Below are 20,614 nucleotides of genomic sequence, written 5' to 3'. Positions count from 1 at the left end.
AGACTGTTCTCACCTATCTACGAATTGTTTCCTACAACTCCTGTGCTAACTCCAAGAACTGCTACTACTGCTTTCTGTTCCTGCTTGAGCGCCCTCAGCCACTGGATTCCAGCAGTACTAGGCCAGTATCGTAACAGCAGAGACACTGGTTCCAGTGATGTGTCACTTATTGGGTGGCTTGCTGTAGTTTTGAAAAAAAGTCACAGTTTTATCAGCAGGGGATTTTCACTAGTGGACTAGTAAACCTGCTGACAAATAGTCCAACTCTGCCCCCATCACTGATTGGCAGCTTTCGGCTTATGTACACCGAAAGCTGCCAATCAGTGGTGTGGGCGGGGTTATAGAGTGCTCAGAATTCAGAGAACTGCAAGATCTGCAGCAGAGAAAACTGCGATTTTATCCAAACAGCGATGTATCACTTACTTTATCAGTAAGTGATACGTAGCTGGAATCGGGATCTCCGACCCCACATCATGCTGCTCTCAGATTACATAGCAAAAACCTAGTGACAGATTCGCTTTAAATGCAAAATGTGATTTATGAAATATGCATGTGTATTAGCAAGGTTTCATATATTAGCTGGGTTCAGCTAATTGTTTTATGCTTGTGACGGAACATGATTGCAAAGTTGTGCACTTGTGTATCGACAGGAAAAAGCTGCAGGCAACGTAATTTGATTTGTTTCTATGACCAGTAAAGTAGGAAAACGTAATTCCCAGATGCCAGGAAAAATCCCACAAAAAATTATTAATTCGGTTCTGGTGTTAGTTTCCCTACTTCCAATGGCGAAAAAAAACAATGGATGGCTGATAGAAGGGAAAAAAAGGCCTTTATTTGCCCATATTTCAGTAAGGTGCATCAAAACAATCCGCAAAACCCGCCATACAGGACTCTCCTCCAATGTAAGTTATATCAAGGTGTCATCTTATTCAGCTTCCCATGACCTACATGTCCATATAGATGGGTTAGGAGGGCTGATCCTACTGACAGATTCCCCCTTTAACCCTGCATGCAAAATTTATTGCTGAAGTTGCTATTTCTTGACAACAATAACAACAAACTGTAACACTTGATACGACCGTTACTATTGACACAAGATCCTTGAATATGGAGTAGTACATAATAGTTTCCAACCTGGACTGGAGAAAGTACAACTTGGATCTGACTTGTTTTTAGAAATGAGACAATTTCTTTTCACTCTAAAATTCCAAACTATCGCTAAGAAAAATGGAGGACCTTGGAAAAGTTCTTCATTATCACAGCTTCTGTCTATGTGGTTTTTCCCGGACTTTAAAAATTTTGGCAGTATGTAGGGATTTTTCTAAAGTAAAAAAAATGGTGGTTATTGAACAATAATAATTAAAATAGTATAAATCCAATTACTTTATTAATCTCATGACGAAGCAACATGTGAAACGTGCATTGGGGTGCTGGACAGTGTGATGTTTGGCAGACATAGCTTACAGTTGATATAGGCTTTGATTTTTGATGGTCACTACTCTTATAGGGATTTGAGGGCATATTTTTATGACTTTGTATTAGGGCTCGTGGACAGAGCTGTATTTTCGGTCCAAGTAGGATCTGACAAAACATTTATGTGACATACCAATACAAAGTAGCAAGTATTTGTTAAGACCAAACTCTGAACATCTCACAGAGCACTGTTCAATCCATAATCCAAAAACAGAAGGGGTCTGGCACAACTGCAAATCTACCAAGACATGGCCGTCCACCTAAACTGACATCCCAAGCAAGGAGAACACTAAGTAGAGAAGCTGCCAAGAGGCCCATGGTCACTGGAGGAATTGCCGAGATCCACAGCTCAGGTGGGAGAATCTGTCCACAGGACAACTAGTAGTCACATACTCCACAAATCTAGCCTTTATTGAAGAGTTGCAAGAAGAAAGCCAGTTTTGAAAGCAAGCCATAAGAATTCCTGTTTGCAGTTTGCAAAAAGCCATGTAGGGGACACAGCGAAGATGTGTAAGAAGGTGGTCTGGTCACATGAGAGCAAAGTAGAATTTTTTAGGCTAAATGCAAAATGCTACATGTGGCGGAAAACTAACGCTGCACATCACTCTGAAAACACCTTCCCCACCGTCAAATATGATGGAGACAGCATCATGCTGTGGGGAGGCTTTTCCTCAGCAGGGGCAGGGAAGCAGGTCAGTTGATGGAAAGATGGATGGAGCTAAATACAGGACAATCCTGGAGGAAAACCTGCTAGAGACTGAAACAAACTTGAGACCGGACGTAGTTTCACCTTCCAGCAGGATGATCCTAAACATCATGCGAGAACTACAGATCACAGCATATTCATGTGTGTGAATGGTCCAATCACAGTGCAGACTGAAATCCCAGTGAGAATCTGTGGAAAGACTTAAAAATTGCTGTTCACAGACGTCTCCATCCAATCTCACTGAGCGAGAGCGAGTGTGTAAAGAAGAAGGGGCAAAATGTCACCTCTAGATGTGCAAAGCTGGTACAGTCAGACCCAATGCACGTCACAATTTTCAGATTTATATTTTTAAAATAGTTAGAAAACTCTGTATCATTTCCTTTACACGTCACAAACACTTCTTACTTTGTGTTGGTATCACAGAAAATCCCAATAAAATACGGTGTAGTGTGGAAAAGTTCACCGGGTATGAATAGGTTTTCAAGGCACTGTATAACTAACGTACTATAAACACACAAAAAAAATGTCATAAAAAATGTAACTTTTTATATCAGTGTATTGGTAAATGTTAATCTCAAGGAATTATTAGTTGGGGAAAAAAGTAATAAACCAGCTTGTATGTGATCAAACAAGAAGATATTTGGTAAATCTGAATTGTACAAAAACATTGCGAATTGCAAAAGTATTTATTGAATAAATAGATTGTAAAGTAAGCAGCACAAGCACTTGTTTCCTTGAGAAAAAAAAAAGTAAACTAGAAAACCTTAAACTATGTCCATATGGACATTGTGACCAGTAATGGAAAATAAACTCTTACTTGTATGGAGAGAACATATCCCTTTTAAGTGATTGCCAGTCACCAGGAGGGGTTGAAGGTCACCTGTCATTTCATCGTGCCTGCTTTACCCTCGCTCTGTTTCCTCTTTTGCAGCAATTATCAGAGAAAGTCATAACATGAGTCATATGTGTTGTAAGAAAGTCCAAAATGTTTTTGATTTTGTTTAAAAAAAAAAAAATGATCAAAAGTACACGAAAGAGAGAAACATCTATACGCTAGCTGAGTAATCGTAGGGCTGCGTGTGTCCTATAAAAGATGTTTCTTAACATATGGTTATTTATTAAATGATCTTTCTTGGCCTGCAATAACTTGCAGAAATAATATTACCACTTCACAGTCACAAGACTATTCGACACAGTGCCCGTTTGCGGCCAGGAGCAGATGCCCTGCACCTTCGACAAATCTCCTTAATAAAACCATACCCTTGGAAATAAAGCCATGCACCATAGAGCCCATGTACACATTTCATGTTTTTACTTGTTCAATGCATCTAAATGGGAAAAAAAGCAAGTTTGCACTTAGTTAGTAGTAAAAAAATTCCTATCCTTTTGTATCTAAGGCTTCTAAATAGATCTACACGTCTCCAAGGTAACAGACAACAAACAAACTCTGTGTAGTCTGATCCTGTAACCCTACTTTCTTTACTCGGTCCCTCCATGGTTTGCTATCGTATATTCAGTACCTGAGCAAGAAAGTTGGAACAAATGGAATAAAGAATGACTGTGGGATCAGAGTCAGGCTGGCTTCAGACGAGCGTCCGGAAAAAAACGGAAGATTTTCATCCGTATTGTCAACCATATTCCATCTGTTCTGTATGGGGTTTTTTTTTGGTAGTCCATTACTATTGAGATGCTTAGGTGACAAAATATAGGACATTTTTAATAAAGATCTATTGCGGAATTTTAAGACATTTGTCAAAGCCTTTAAAGGAACAACACAGGCAAAGCTGATATAAATGGACCCGATCCATCAAAACCATCTTAAGAAAAACTGCCTCAGAGCTCGGCTTGCATTTCTTAAACTGCTCTGGGAGAAGAAAAGTTGTTCTATGGTTGCTAAGGATGACAAAGAAAGCTTTTATTTTAGATAGTTTTGCTAAATCTAACCCCACTTGCTATTCCTACCTTGGTCATGTACAAGCCCCTTTTTTTTTGCTAATTTTATAGATAATGTAGTGGCGGCTTCTGGACACCAGAAGGATGGACCAGTCACATCTTTTAGCCACTTCACTGCTTTCGAAGTCTGAAGCAGTTACAAAAGACAGAACATGTGCACAGCAAGTCGTTTTTGACATTGCTGTGCGTTATGCTCATTCTTTTTTGTCATATTTTAACGCTATTTCAGGCAGGATCGGACTGAAGAAGACTGTGGTTGCACTTACCCTTACTCCATAAATGATGGAAAATCTCAGTTTGGTGTTTTGTTGTGAATCTGCAGCGAACTTCTCATGTTTTAAATGTTGATTTGTTTCTAATTTGCTTCAGATTCTAAAATCCCCGATTAAAAAAAAATTAACAACTGACGTGGATTTAACCCCTTCACCACACGGCCAATTTCTGTTTTTGCGTTTTCATTTTTTCTTCCCCTTCTTCCCACAGCCATAACTTTTTTTATTTTTTTGTCCACATAGCCATAGGAGGGCTTGTTTTGAACAAGTTGTACTTTTGAATGACACCATTCATTTTACCACATAGTGTATGGGATGAGACAACGTTTTTGTTAATACCATTTTGGAATAGATATGATGTTTTGATCGCTTGTTACAGCATTTTTTGTGATATTACATTGACGAAATAAACTTAATTTTTGATTATTTTTCATTTACAGTGTTAACTGATCGTGTTAATTATTTTTATATTTTGATAGATCGGACTTTTCTGAACGCGGCGATAACACATATATCTATGTTTTAGAAAAAAAATTACTATCTTTATTATTAATGGGGGAAAGCTTTCATGTTTTTTTTTTTATATATTTTTTAAAACTTTTTTTTCTACTTTTCATTGTTCTTGTTAGTCCCCTTAGGGGACTTGAAGTTGCGATTGTCTGATCACTTATGATATATACAGAAATGTCACAACATTGCTGCATATAGCAGAAGTCACAGTCTCCATTGAAGCCCGGACACAGGCTGAGTTTTAAAGGGGCTCCATAGCGACAAGCACTGGGGTCCTCAGAAGACCCCCTGCTGTAATAGTAACCCATTGGCGATCCGAGATCACGTTACCGGCACACCAATGGGCACATGGAAAGACGCACTCCCATGCTGGCGCTTTGTTAATGCCTCTGTCAGAGATTGACAGTGATATTTAACAGGTTAATAAATTGTGGGCGGAGCACCGCTTCACCTGTGATTGTTAGAGGCAGGTTCTGGCTGTAACACACAGCCATCACCTGCCAGGTATAGAGCAGGTTCAACCCGTGAGCCCATTCCAGACATCGTACATGTACAGCGAATATCGTGAAGGGGTTAAAACTGGATATCATTTTCCGCACAGTGTGGATGATATTTGTTAAAAACTGTCCAAACATGTACAAAACATCCAAAGCATATCCGCGGTGTGAACATGCCCAAAAACCTGTTGTCATAAAAGGGGCTGTCCACTTTCTGTGCCGAGCTCAGTAATTGGCTACAACAGTGATTCTATTGATGAGAGGGTTAGAACCTGCCCAGTAAAGTCGACAACCCCTTTAACAGTGCCAGACGTGATTACATCGAACTGGCGGCAACTTTTTCCACCAATAGTGACAAATATGAGCCTGCTCCTCTTTACGCACCCTTACTGTTCATTGAACCATCTATGATGTAACAGCAGCACTCAGGGGAGGAGAAGGTCTCCAAACCTGGGTGACACACAGCTTGGATAGTCAGTGGCTTGTGGAACAGGTTAACCCCGTCAACCCCTCTAACTTGCCCCTTTTTTTGCATTCACCCATGAAAATTTTCCATGTAACACCAATTACCATTTATTTGTACTCTTAGGCTATGTTCACACACGTTGGGTTTTGCAGCGTATTTTGCTTCAGATTTTTATGCAAATTTTCAGCTGCGTTTTGCAGTACCAGCAAAGTGTATGAGAAACCAGAATTCTCTGTTCACACATGTTGTTTTTTTTCTGCTGCGTATTTTGTGCCTTGGTTGTGTTTTTGGAAAATAGAGCATGTCGTTTCTTTCAGCGTTTTTTCACCCATCGGAAGTAATGGGTGGTGAAAGAAATGCTGAAAAAATGCAGGTAAATTTTTTCAGCATTTTTTCAGCGATTTTTCAGCGTTTTTTCAGCGTTTTTGATGGCAAAATAGAATGGGGTTCTTTTTTTTTTTACACAACTTTATGTACATGCATAAATAGAGGCAGAAGGACAGTAAAAAAAACGCATAAAAAAACACAGCAAAACCTGCAGATTTGATGCAGCTGATTTCCTGCCAGAGAGCAATTTTGCTGCAGATTTGTGACTGAATAAAACACAACATGTAGGAACATAGCCTAAAGATCAGTGATTGTAATAATGTGCAGGATCCGTACCTTGAGCAGGTATCTGTCTAAGATCTCCAATCCACAACTGGAGCAGATGTTCTTCCCATCTGAAGGTACAGAAGAGGAAGAGGAAGATGGTGGGGAGCACACAGATGGAGTTGAGGGGGGGCTTGGGGAAGAGTGGTCTTCTTTCTCCAAATTACATGGCAGATTTTCGTCATCTGACTGTGACTGAGAAAAGAGAAATTGCAATCATTGATTATAATAATTAAAAATATGTCTAAAAGTATAATTATCATAGAAAACATACCACCTTAATTACTGATACAATTACTTCATCCTACCTTTTTCATTTGCATATATACACCCCAAGTCAATGGTCTCCTGGGTTAGATATGAACCCAGAAAATGAATGCATTAGGCAATTTTTGTATGACCTGGCTTTGTTGTGTTTATTTACAGTGGATAAGGAATGAATGAATGACACCTATGATAAATAGGAATCTCCTACAAACAGGGAGGGAACATACAGACTTGATGATATTGTCCTTAGATGGATTTGAACCCAGGACCCCAGTGCAGAACCATATTATAAGATCAGAGTAAGCTAAAGGTTTTGTGGTCCGGATAACACCGAAGGACAAGGCAGCTATTGTGTCATGCAAGGTGTGGGAAAGACTAAGTGCAACATGGAGGAAAAAGGGGGAGGAAGCCCAAACACTAGGGAAAGGGGGAGTGGAGACCCCTAGGCCAATCAAATAACACCCTGCCTACCATACCGTCCCTATATAGGTTCCATACCTATCGCCGAGCAGGACCCTAAACCTTGGACGACCCTAGAGCTTGGCCCTAGATAGGGAGGGGGAGGGGTGAGCACTGGTCAGGCCCCACTATAACTAAAGACAACAAGGGAGACAAACAAAGGGGATTAACGTAGCTTGAGCAGACACCAGAGGAGTAACTCCAACTGTCCTCCAAGGGCACCAGAGAAGAAGTCAGTCAACAGCTAGTGCTCCAAGCATGCACAAGGATACATTGAAGTATCACCGGCAATTGCCTGGAGCAAACTGAGAGTTTTTAACTCCCATGCAAGGGTGTGTCAAACAACAGCAGGAGGGAGGTCGCCGCTGGGTCATAAAGGAAGAAAGATTAAGAAGGTGTCTGCAATGCCAAGTGCAGTGACATTCTACAGTCAGATCCAGAGCGACTGTCTATTACACCTGACACACCCAGGACAGATTGTCATGTGGATTGTAAAATATAAAAAATGTACTCTGCTTCTTTACTGAGGCGCATCAACAGAAAGATAATTTAGTAAATTAGGAATGAAACTAACACAATTTTTTTCTGAAAATGTTACTTAGAATTTTACCTCAGCATTGCTGTCTTATTTAATTCACTATGGTACTGTAGCATGTCTTTACAATTATGATGCCATTTAGTACCCTAGGGCATGTGCAGCTGGAAAGGCTGCAGTGCATGTACCAGTTTAATGACTGGCCAAAAATCACTGCCCCTGATCACAGAAAACAGAAGCTCCGCCATATGGTAACTGCTCTGTACGCTTTCTTCCACTAGATCCAGAGAGTTCTACAAGGTGACGTCTCTATCTCTTGTTCAGTAGTGGGTGGCCCCCTGAAGTCTTCAATGATTACATTTATTGTTCTCATACTGTGGCAGTTGGACCAATACCAGTCACCCTAAATAATTAAAGGGTAACTAAACATTTAATAATGTTATATGTTGTAGCTTCTGTGGGTGTCCAGCTCAATCCAAGGGGCAGAAGCACTCAGCTTATCTTCAAGCACCAAGCAATGTTTAGACCAGAGGTGCACAACTCCAGTCCTTAAGGGCCACCAACAGTGCATGTTTTCAGGATTTCCTTAGCATTGCATAAGGTGTTGGAATCATCACCTGTGCAGGAGATTAAATTATCACCTGTGCAATACTATGGAAACCCTGGCTGAAAACATGCACTGTTGGTGGCCCTTAAGGACTGGAGTTGTGAACTCCTTGTTTAGACCCACTTACTTTCTTTTGAACCCGTTCATCACTTTGCTTAAACTCAACATTACTAAACATATCAAAAAATGTTTAAAAGTTTAGCAGTTATTTAACTTTTTGATAACTAATGCTGCTCACTTTATAGATACAAAATATCTTGTATTGTCCTTCTTTCTGACCCACAACAGTGGAGAAACCTACAGTATCACACACATTATATCTGTCTGTCCCCTTCCCACGTTTGTTCAGTAGTGCCAGAAGCATTTCGGATACCTCTACTTGGTGACATCTGTCTTCTGCATCATTGCTGCTACATCATAACCAGTAAGTGATGGAGCCAAAGCAATAGAGAGCTTAATTTTCAGGCCATTCAATGGAGATAGCTGAAGGCTCAGCACACTAGAAGCTATTTATCCTGACTCCATGAAGACAGATACCATAAAGACATCCCGAAATGTCAAAGGGCTCTATTACGTGTCATTGGTGTCCATCATATGGTCAATAAAGCAATGCTATGTGGTTTCTGTTATAAATCAAAGCCAAGATGCAAGGATGAAAAAATGCCCTTTAAAGGGAACATATCATATCCCCAAAGGCTATTAACCTGCAGATATAGGGTTATTCGTCATGTTAATAACTTTACATTGAAAAGTGAAAGTGCGGCTACCAGGTGAAAATGAACTTAAGACCTCCCGAGAGCTGCCGGCTTTCAGTCATAGAGACGTTCTCGGGGAGGTTACAATCACTGCTGACATGCCCGGGCAGTTTGATTGACAGCTGGGGTGGCACAGATGCACTGCATCCTGAGCTGTCAGTCACAGTGCCGCGACGTGCTTACAGCCGCCACTCACAGCAGAGTCAGCAGTGACTGAAGTCTCTCTGGGCACACCTCTATGACTGAAAGCCGGCGGATCCCGGGAAGAATAAAGTTAATTTTCTCCCAGCTTTGGAATGCTATTAACTTGCAGATTAACCCCATATCTGCAGATTGAAATAAAATGGTTTTCGAGTTGAACACACACTTTCTGCACTTTTTGTCATAAACATTATGTAAATACTATGAATCATTTTTTTTGCAAATGATTACAAAACACATAAAACACAAGCTCTGGAGGAAACTATAATGTCTCCAGAGCCAAGTTAAACAAACAAGAATGGCGCGTGGTAGGGACTGGATTTTCAACAATTCATCTCTTTCCTTGTGTATTTGTTTCATTACTCATCCCATTTTCTACCCCATGGAATTGTCAGTGTTACATTTGGTTCTTTGGAGCATGTGACACACATTCTACATTGGTGCTCACGTGTGGGATACTTCTTCCACCAATAGTGAATTATTTATTTGCTGCTGATAACAAAGCCCCAGTATATTTGGCAGTGCTGTACAGAGATTGCCACAACTCATATGTCATAACTCATGGACTGCCATTTCTACAGTCAAAATCTAATTGCAATATTTCAAACGTACTGTAGATATGGAACCAATGTCTTTAGAAGCCAAATAATCAGTATGAATAGCTAGTATAATAACCAGTATTTCTTGGGAGAGTGAGAGAAAACCAAAGTACCTTGTTACACGCATGCCGCTAGGTTCAGATAGGGGCTAGACAGGTTACATGAATTCTTTGGAATCCTGGGGGAACCGTTACTCAGGGCGACCACAGACCATGTGCTGCAGCTTCTCTCAGGCACACAGGGGTATTGACCCTCAGGCACAGACACGTAGGTTGTTTCACTTTCTGACCAAACATACTTGACAAGAGTCCTCATAAATGGTAGAACAGTAGCATTTAATAACAAGCCGCACAGCCGGTGCAAGTTACGTCTTATGAGCAACAGGCTCCAGTGACAAACAGTACACTTTCCCTAGCTGCACAGCAGTTCACAGTATTGCCAGTAGTACAGGACAGCACAGTTCTAATGCAAAGGCACATTAATGAACACAGCATTCTTTACAGCACAGTGAGATGGAGGAGGGGGAGGGTTTGCTGAGGGATATGATCCCTGTGACACCATTTCTTACAGTCCTTATCTTTCTGCCTGACAACACTCTGCACTGCTAGTTCAGGAACTCTACCTGACCTGTGTTTAGCTTCACTCCTGGCTTGAATCCTTTTCACTTGCAGAGGCACTTCTGTCAGATGCAGAACACACACACCACCTTTCTCTTTGGCTCCAGCCTGACTGTAAACAACTTCCCCACAATCCCCCTGGGGCTCTGCTAAAACACTCCCCTTCTCCTGTGATTGTGTTAACCCCTTTAGTTGCTGGATGCTTCTGGAGCACAACACTTCCTGTCTCATGTGCTTGTGTTACTTCTAATAGTTGCTGAATGCTTTAAAAGCAACAGCACTACTTCTGCATGTCACAACCTGGAAGAATGCCACACAAACTGCATATAAAATGAAAGTGCTGCAAAGCAAAATGGCTAAACACTGAGCCACCAAAATAGTGTTTGATCTGCAATACCCATAAAGAGGACCTTAATCAAACAAATTGAGTTAAATACCTTGTAAAATCCCTGAGTTTTCCTGATTCTTCCGCTCTTTTCTGCTTTGTGCTGCGTCGCTCCATTGCAGAGATATTTATATTTGTTTCTTTTGGAGTGCAGTATGTGAAATCTCTGCTTTCCAGTCCAGTCTTCTCTGGGGGTGTGCTCTTTAACCCCTCCCAGACGCAGTCAGTCATAGCTTAGCAGCGTCTGAGACAGGAAGACTGAGAGATCAGCTGCCGAAATGTGATTAGCAGCGTCTGGGAGTGAGGGGTGAAAGTGCACGACCTGAGAGAAGACTCTGGAGAAACGCCCAGTTGCACTACAAGAAGAGATTTCACATACTGCACTCCAGAAGAAACAAATGTGAATATCTCTGCAATGGAGCGACACAGAGCAAAACGGAAAAAAAACGGCAAAATCAGGGGAACTCAGAAATTTGTAAAAGTCAGAATCCTGTTGGGCTTGTGCTTATGTGCAGCAGCCAATCTGAGTAGCTGGAATGTGTAGGGAGGAGCAAAAGCAGTGGCCCTGAGACAAGTCTGAATAGAAATTCTCAGACAAGTCGCACAACCAAAAACATCTGTGCAACTTGTCTGTGACTTGCTGTCGCGCAACTATTTTAAAGCTGTAAAAAATGGACAAATTGCAGATATGCCGCATGCAACTTGCATTTAGGTCACGGCCCCACTATCAGTATTTGGTCAGCATTCAGTCAGTATTTTTTTTCAGGAGTCGGAGCCAAAACCAGGAGTGGGTGATAAATGCAGAATTGGTGACACTCCTGAGAAAAAATATTGACTGAATACTGACCAAATACTGATAGTGAGGCCGTGGCCTTAAAGGGAACCTGGCAGGTTTCCCCTGCCCTCCAACCCACCAGCATTAGACTATATGTTGCTCAAATAAATTGTGAAAAAAACCTTAATTCTGATCTTGTTTTTTGGGAACTGTTTTTACGTTGTACATTTTGTTGTAAAATTACTTCACGATATGATTCTCCTGATGAATACGATTACGGCGATACCGAACATGTCCAGTTTTTTTATTTTAATGGTGAAAAGAAAATGAGACATTTGCAAAAAAAAAAAGTCTATGAAAAGTGCGACTTGTGACAGCAACAAAGAGAACAACACATTTGGAAACATTTGCATCTTTGTCTTGCAGCTGCAGGAGGTCGCAGATCACAATGCGACACCTTAGGAAATCATTAGAGACCATGTCACAATGCAAACACTGTGTCACGCAACATACAGCGGGTGAAAGAAGTATTAAACGCGTCAACAATTTTCTAAGTGAATCTATTTCTAAAGGTGCTGTTGACATGAAATTCTCACAAGATGTCGGTAACAGCCCATCCAATCCACACAGGTAAAGAAATCACTATAGATGTCCATAAATGATGTGTAATAATGAGAAAATGACGCAGGAAAAAAGTATTGAACACGCTTACTGAAATTTATTTAATATTTTGTACTGCTTTATTCCAAAAATTCAATCCTTCCTGCCCATGGATCACATTCTGTGTTACCAAAAAAGTATTGATGATCTATTTTTATTTGGATGGAGACACGTGAGAGAGCGCGAGCATATCATTATCTCCAAACTGCAAATCAAAGATTAAAGAAGAACCACAGGACGGATTTCATCAACCCAGGTATCATTTAAAAGCCACAGCCCCACTATCAGTATTTGGTCAGTATTTTTTCTCAGGAGTGGGAGCCTAAACCAAGAGTGGGTGATAAATGTAGAATTGGTGACTTGTTTCTATTATACCTTTTCTCTGATTGTTCCTCATCTGGTTTTGGCTCCAACTCCTGAGAAATAATACTGACCGAATACTGACCTAATACTGATAGTGGGGCCGTGGCCTTACCAGTGTAATGGTGCCAACCTGACACTGCCGGTAGTTTACGTAGCACCATCCTGCTGACAGGTTCCCTTTAAGAATGTTCCTTACAGTCAGTATTGGCGCATGGGGAAAAATTGCAGGAATGATGATGATTTTGAGAAGGAATCACAAGTTCTACAAATGAGTTTCAAAGAATAAGGATGCCCCGCCGATATCTTGAGAGATGCTTATAGAAGAACAAGGAAATTGAAACAGGCTGGTTGCCTAACTAACATTAAATCTGAGGACAATCAAACACAAGGAAAGAATTTGCCACCGCCTTTAATCAGTCACATGGGAGGATTTGGGGGACACTTAATAAATAATAATGAAGAATGACCCGGTCTTATCTAAGATCTTATCCAGAAATCCAAATGTAGTTTTTAGGAGGAATATGAATTTAGAAAATCATATTGCACAAAGTCAAATTAGTAATAAGAGACTATCAACGCAGCATCGGACCTGGGAGCCAAGGGCCCACCAGTAACCGACTCCAGGGCCCCACTTTTCAGCTACGTGCAAATATGACATTATCCTCTATCACAAATGTATATAACAATGAACAAAGTAGATTGTTAAATGAATAAGATGCTGCCTTTGTCTATACATAGTGATTCAAGTATATAGTTCCAAGTACTGCTCATATAAGAGGGTGGTGGCCCACCGGAGGATTCCCCTGTTCTCCTGTGGGCCAGTCCGAGCCTGTCAACACAAATAAATGACCAGTTATCCCTCTTTTCGGAATTAACAGAGACTTATTGTTATGGGGAGTCTAAATGCCAATGTTTCAAAATGGTTGTAGGAATTTTACATCCACGGGAGAAATTTTTTTTAACCATCAATTTTTAAATTGTAATACCTCCTACGTAGTTTATTTGCTTCACAATCCTGCGATATGTGAGTCGTACTATTCAGCCTGTTCATGTCAGAATGAAGAAACATAGATCCAGCGTTAGGAATGGAGTAACAAATCACAGCTTGTCTGAACATTATCTCGAAAACATTTCGACAGTTTACGGCTAATAATTTTAGAGCATATTTCTGTTAGATTCCAAAAACTTTTCAACAGGGAATCACTTTGGAACTTTAAATTATCCACATTGTATCCTGAGGGTCTAAATGAATGCATGGAGAATATGTGATAGTAATAATCATGATTTTATAGTTGAGATAACACTGTTTAATCATTATAATAATCATTGTGTAATTTATATCATTTGGGGTTTTTTTTCTATTATATTTGTATCTATCCATCAATTGTTTTTATTTGATCTGTTTCATCTCGACCTGCTGTAGAGTTTTTATATCTGAAGTGGACTATGCATATGAAGATATTGTTTTTGTAAAGCATGGGTTAATAAAACCAATTGTACCTGTTAACGTCGCTTCTGACCGATATATAGGTTGTGAGTGACTTCCTGCTTTACTATACTTGATGAAGGGGACGGACCGTCCCTGAAACGCATAGCTCTACAAAAAATAAAACCTTTTACTTTCAATTGACTCGTCACCTCTTGTGGCAGCGCCCGGGTGTTGCGGCAATTCCTCAATTCCTTGCCTGGGAAATTGGAATGAGCGGTCGGAGCAGCAGCCTGGGTGGGTCCAATTGAGTCCTTTTCATTGTTGTGCCTGTTTAGCACAACTACCTCAGATGAGCAAATCCCAGTATGCCGAAGTGTTTCCTTTTCCTCAGACTGATTCACACATAGAGCGCCTTCTGTGTTTTTCTGAAGAACCTAGGTAATGAGATAACTTTTTATAGGCTGTCAGTATGTTTTGCAACAATAAGGTTGTGAAGGTCTTAAGACAGCTCACTGGTTTTACCCATTATGAGATGTTTCTTGTGTGGCACCTTGGTAATGAGACACCTTTTTATAGACCATCAGTTGAACCAGCTGATATTTTTTACTAAGTGGCAGGATTGCTTTCTAATTACTGATAGATTTCAGCTGGTGTCAGGACTTTCCAGGGCTTTTTCCACCTCTCTTTCTTCATGTGTTCAATACTTTTTTTCCTGTGTCATTTCTCATTATTACATATCAGTTCTGGACATCTTTGGTTTGATTTCTTTGCCTGTGTGGATTGGATGGGTTGTTACCGACATCTGGTGAGAATTTCATGACAATAGCACCTTTAGAACTATATTGACTTAGAAAATTGGTGACGCGTTCAATACTTATTTCATCCGCTGGATGTCATCGTGTAGCCGTAGCATTAATCTGACTACTCATGATGAGACAAGAGGTAGATCTTGTAAGTTGTGTGAGATTAGATGAAAGGGTCTGCTTTTTCAAAAACAGCGCCACTACTGATCATAGGTTGTGTTTGGGATTGCAGCTGAGCCTCCTCTATTTGAATGGTAAGAGTGGTGCAGTTTTCTGGGAAAAATGAGGGTTTTTTTTATGTAATTTCTGACGACCACTGGTTTCCTATAAATGTACAATTTGAGATATTCTCACTGTTGTATTCTGATTTCTGGAGGTCTGAGAATGATAAGGGTGAACAAGTCAGAGCTGTTTTTCTATGTATAACATTTGGAAATGTTGTTTATTGTCATATTATAGAAGTAATGTGCAAATGGTGCACACATGTGGCGGAGGAAAGGTGCAGACCCTCAGGGCACCACACGAAGCTATTATCAGTGACAGCTTTTCAGGATCTCATTGTAGTGATTGACACGGTAGTTACTTAAATGTGACAAACATAAGTACTTAGATAATCTTACGGCTAAATACAATGAGAATAAACAATCACAAATAGTCATTGACTGCTAAATATTTTCTTTTATTATTATCAGCTATGATAAATTACGAAAACTAATTATGTGCATATTTTACTACTATGACTTCCATATAGCGCGGGGATGAGATAAGATCAAATATCAGAGTCAGTTCTCATAAACTGTAAGGCTACGTTGTCATGATGAGTCTCTGGTGAGTTTTTTTATGCTGCATATTTAAAAAAAAAATGCAAGTAACTTATTTTACATAATAGGTGAAGAAATGGTGCAGAAATACTACAACATCAAAAGCTCATCGGGGGACGCACAGCCTTATATCCCCTCGAAAAAATAAAAAAAAATAGCAACAGAAAAGTTAACTTGTGAATGCATCCTACCTCCGTTATAATAATGGAACATTAGTGCAAGCACAGATTTAAAACATAAGTTATAGCAGAGCGCCCACGTCGCCCCGGGCCATTTAACCCCCTAAATGCTTCTTCGATATTGATCACAACATTTAGGAGGCTAGGAGAGGGAGGGGACTCCACTGACCTGAAGAATAAGGCTGCCTTATCACTTTTACAATGTGAACGGCTTAAAAAAAGAAATAAAATAAATTCCTGATTTCCTAGTTTTTGTTCATTCTGCCTTCCAAAAATCGGACTAGAAACCGATCAACAAAATGTCATGTGCACGAAAATGGTACCAATAAAAACGTCAACTCAGGACACAAAAAACAAGCCCTTACATGACTCTGTCAGCAGAAATATAGAAAAATTATAGCTTTCAGAATATGGCGATGCAAAAACTGTTTTTTTTTTGTAAAACAAACCGTCTTTTAGTGTGTGATAGCAGCCAGACATAAAAACCCGATATAAATCTGGTATCGCTGTAATCGCACCGACCCGAGGAATAAAGTCGTCTAATCAGTTATACCGCACGAGGAACGGCGTAAAAGATAAATAAAACCAATTCTTCACTTGCTGTTGATTTGTTCATTCTGCCTCCCAAAGATCTCAGTAAGGCTCGGCTCACATTTATCCTGCGCTCTGCGCTGAGCGCTTACACTGGGGTTTCTGTGTAAATCTGTGAAATATGTGATTCAGACAGAACCTCCAGCAGAAGATTCCATATGAGGCAGATGGAGGCACTGTGAAAGCCGTCTGGCCTGTGATCCGGTGGTGACAGTGTCTTTGAGTGTGCATAAAAGCGCCATCGGCCACAGTTTTATGTACGTCTTGAAAAAGGATACTGCTGAACAGAGGCCAGATGGAGTCCAGAGTAACACTATTGCCTCATTATAGTGATTAGATCTGTCAGGGCTTTCATCTGAATCATGTCATTCGGAGATTAAGATGGAAACCTCGATGTAAGTGCACAGGGTAGAGAACCGGATAAATGTGATTTCAAACGTTATGTAAGTTGTTCCTAACAAAAGCTTAAAATCAATCCACAAAAACAAAGCAAGTCCCCAATACAAGTCAATGTAAATATAGGAGGCTTCAACGTTACTGGTAGCACAAAGGCTCTGAAAAAGCAAAATGGCTCCTCGCCACCCAAAAGAAATCCAACACATTCTGCACTCCCAAATCCTAATGCCCCCCTTCCTTCTGAGCCCCACAGTGTGCCTAAACCACATTAAGCGTCCACATGTTTGGCATTTCTTTAGCGATGAGAAGCCGCTTAATATGTGTGGTCCATGTCTCCAGAAGCACAAGCTGGGCATAATGTACTGGGCATTACAACGGCAGATTTGCAATTTAGGCACTTAGGGTCTCTGTATATGGATTCTACAAACTATTCTACCAAAATTTGTTCTCCAAGAGTCAAATAGTGCTCCTTCCGTTCCAAGTGTCATCATATGGCTAACAGTATTGTACAGCCACATATCGGTTAATGCCACGTTCAGCAGAAATTGTGTCACAAAATTTTGGTGTCAATTTTACTCATTTTCCCTGCAAAAATGTAAAATCTGGGGCTAAAACAAAATTTTTGTGGTAAAAATGTTCTTCACCGCCCAATGGTGTAAAATTATGTGACACACCCTTGGTGTCAATATGATCACTGCATCCCTAGATGAATTAATTGAGAGGTATAGTTTGTAAAATGGGGTCTCTTATGGGGGGTTCTGTTGTTCTGGCACCTCAGTGGCTCTACCAATGTGACATAGCACCTGCAAACTATAACAGTAAAATCTTCTCTATAATATGGCTCTCCTTCCCTTCTGAGCTTTCCACTGTGCCTGAAAACTATTTCCTGATAACATGTAGGGTATCAGCACGCTCAGGAGAAATTACACAACAAACTGAGGTCCATTTTTTTCCTCTTAGCACTTATAAAAATTAAAAACTTTGGGCCAAAGCAACATTTTAGTGGAAAAAATTGTAATTTTCCATTTACTGTGCCCAATGGTATGCAATTCTGTGAATCACCTGAGGGTTAAAAATGCTCTCTACTCACCTAGATGAATTTCACGAGAGGTGTAGTTTCTAGAATGAGGTCACTTGTGGGAGAGTTTCCACTGTTTAGGCACCTAAGGGGCTCTGCAAACATGACATGACATCCGCTATCTATTCCAGACAGTTTTGATCTCCAAAAGTCAAATTGCGCTCCTTCCAAGCCCTGTCGTGCACCCAAACAGTAGTTTTCCACCACATATGGGGTATCGGCGGACTCCGGAGAAATTGCACTACAAATTGCATGGTTCACTTTCTCGTGTTACCCTTGTGAAAATGTAAAATTTGGGGCTAAAGCAACATTTTTATGGGAAAAAAGTAACATTTTCATTTTTTTCCTTCCAAATGTGCTTTAATTCCTGTAAAGCACCTGAAGGGTTAATAAACTTATTGCACGTGGTTTCAAGCATTTTCAGGGGTGCTGTTTTTAAAATGGTGTCACCTTTGGGTATTTTCTGTCACATAGGCCCTCAAAACCACTTCAAATGTGATGTGTTCCCTAAAAAAATTGGTTTTACAAATATTTTGTGTGATATAACTATCTGGTTTAAGGGCATAAAAATTCAAAGTTTGAAAATTGTGATATTTTCACAAAGAAACACAAAAATTATGAACCTAAATTTACCACTAACACAAAGTGCAATATGTGACGAAAAAACAATCTCAGAATTTGTACGTTGCAGTGTTCCAGAGTCATTACTACCATATAAAGTGATGCTAGTCAGAATTGTAAAATTTGGCCTGGTCAGGAAGGTGAAGATAGGCTGGAGGGTGAAGGGGTTAAAGGGAATCTGTCACCAGCTTTTTGCTACCTCATCTGAGAACAGCATAATGTAGGAAAAGGGACCCTGATTCCAGTGATGTGTCACTTAGTTTACTGGGTGTAGCAGTTGTGATACAATCAGAGTGCTTAGATGTAGCATTTAGCAGAGCTCAGAAAGCTAATGCCACCCACACCACAACTTTTTGTGTACACTGTATATTGACAGTAATCTGCTAATAAGTGCTGGGGGTGTGGTTAGACCAGGGCTCATGTGAGCCCCAGTCCGGGCAGTGATAATTTCCTGCTGATAAAACACTCATTGCATTGAAACAACAGCACACAGCCTGAAAAGTGACATATCCCTGAAATTAGTGTCTCAGCGCCTTCCACATGCTGCACTCAGATTACATAGCAAAAACCTTCCGACTGATTCTTTTCAATGCACCTCACTAAAGCATAAGCAAAATAGCAGTTTCTGGATAGTCCAATCCACCATTTTCACCATATCTCCTGTAACCACTATAGGATTAATTTTTGCTCCAAATGGCCCAGTAAGCTGCAATTGCCACAAGCGTATATTGATATATAGCATGAGCAACAAGAAGCCTGGTGTTGTGTTGATTGATGGGAATGGGACAATTAGGAGAAATTACCATACCACTGGTTCCACCACCAAATCACTGCAATGCTGAGCTGTTAGTGTACTTGGAATGAAGACTAGAGGTGTCTGGCTATTGTAAATTATAGTACCACACACCATAGTCCTGGGAGTAGGACGGGTGTGAGGTTCCCTTGGGAAAGCTTCGTCATGACGTTGTCCATGTGACCTCCAGATCAATCTCCGACCATCCTTTTATATAAGACAAAAGCGGAACTCATCACTGAAGAAGATAGAACTGAGGGCCCAAAATAAAATAAAGTTTGTAATATTGAGCCATGAAAATAAAAAAAATCACATGTTTTCCACAAAAAATGTTTTTTAGCCCCAAATTTTGCATTTTCACAAGGGAGGGGAGTGACCCGGAGGGTTTAACTGCTCCTGCAGCTCTTGGCCTAGTGCTTTTTCTCTAGGAGGTCGCGATGATACATCGTGTTGGAGAAGTCACGCTAGAGAGGAGACCACAAGCCTCCTATGTGGCAGGCCCTCCCCCGCAAGTCAGGTCTTTCTTCTGACTTGTAACTGACTCTTAATATCTGCATACTTTTGTACCACTTGTGTATATAGGGTATTGTCTAGTGTGCCATTAAGGTGATTAAATATATAATTTAACCTTGGGCTGCTCTTTTATCTCAATCCACGAACCTACATGTCCAATATATGGCTTAATTCTTGTGCTACCGGGGTTGGTTTCTGGCCCAATATAATTCCCGCGAACAGATCGGGGCTTATATCTTATAGGAATTGGTGGCGGCTCTAACGGGCTGATAAGGTTCTGTTTTCACTGGGGCTAGTGAAAGAGACCTCTCAGCCTGTCAGGGGTGTGAGTGAGTGGGATGCCACATCGGTGACTGAGTGGGCCACCTCTTCTCACTCTCGGTACCTTCCTGAACCTGTGTGAACAGGGGGTGTCTGTGTAAAACTGTACTAATATGACTTTACGTGTCCCCCAAGGGGGTGTGGAACATCACATTGGTGCAAAGTGCGGATCCATCTGACGTAATAGTGATGTCAGGCGGGAGGTGAGGAGGGGATCCTTCACACCCTATATGTGGAGGAAAACTACTGTTTGGGAGCACAGCAGGGCTTGGAAGGTAAGGAGTGCCATTTGACTTTTCGTATGCAAAATTTTCTGGA

The 20,614-nt window shown here is 40.6% G+C and overlaps 1 protein-coding gene across 3 annotated transcripts in view; it reads right to left on the bottom strand.

Moving 5' to 3' along the window:
- The window catches only part of LHX6 (LIM homeobox 6), a 178,955-nt gene that overhangs the window by 119,748 nt on the left and 38,593 nt on the right, over nt 1-20,614 (bottom strand). For all 3 annotated transcript variants that reach the window (XM_073639736.1, XM_073639734.1, XM_073639735.1), the window contains one exon: nt 6,541-6,723. In XM_073639736.1, the coding sequence (XP_073495837.1) occupies nt 6,541-6,723 (183 nt within the window). The remainder of the gene's footprint in view (nt 1-6,540; nt 6,724-20,614) is intronic.

Source organism: Phyllobates terribilis, unplaced genomic scaffold (genome assembly GCF_046119375.1).
Source record: "Phyllobates terribilis strain yellow unplaced genomic scaffold, ASM4611937v1 Scaffold_7__3_contigs__length_470593459, whole genome shotgun sequence".
In the NCBI taxonomy this organism is placed as follows: Eukaryota; Metazoa; Chordata; class Amphibia; order Anura; family Dendrobatidae; genus Phyllobates; species Phyllobates terribilis.
Note: the sequence above shows the minus strand (reverse complement) of the source record. Positions and strands in the feature narration are given on the sequence as shown.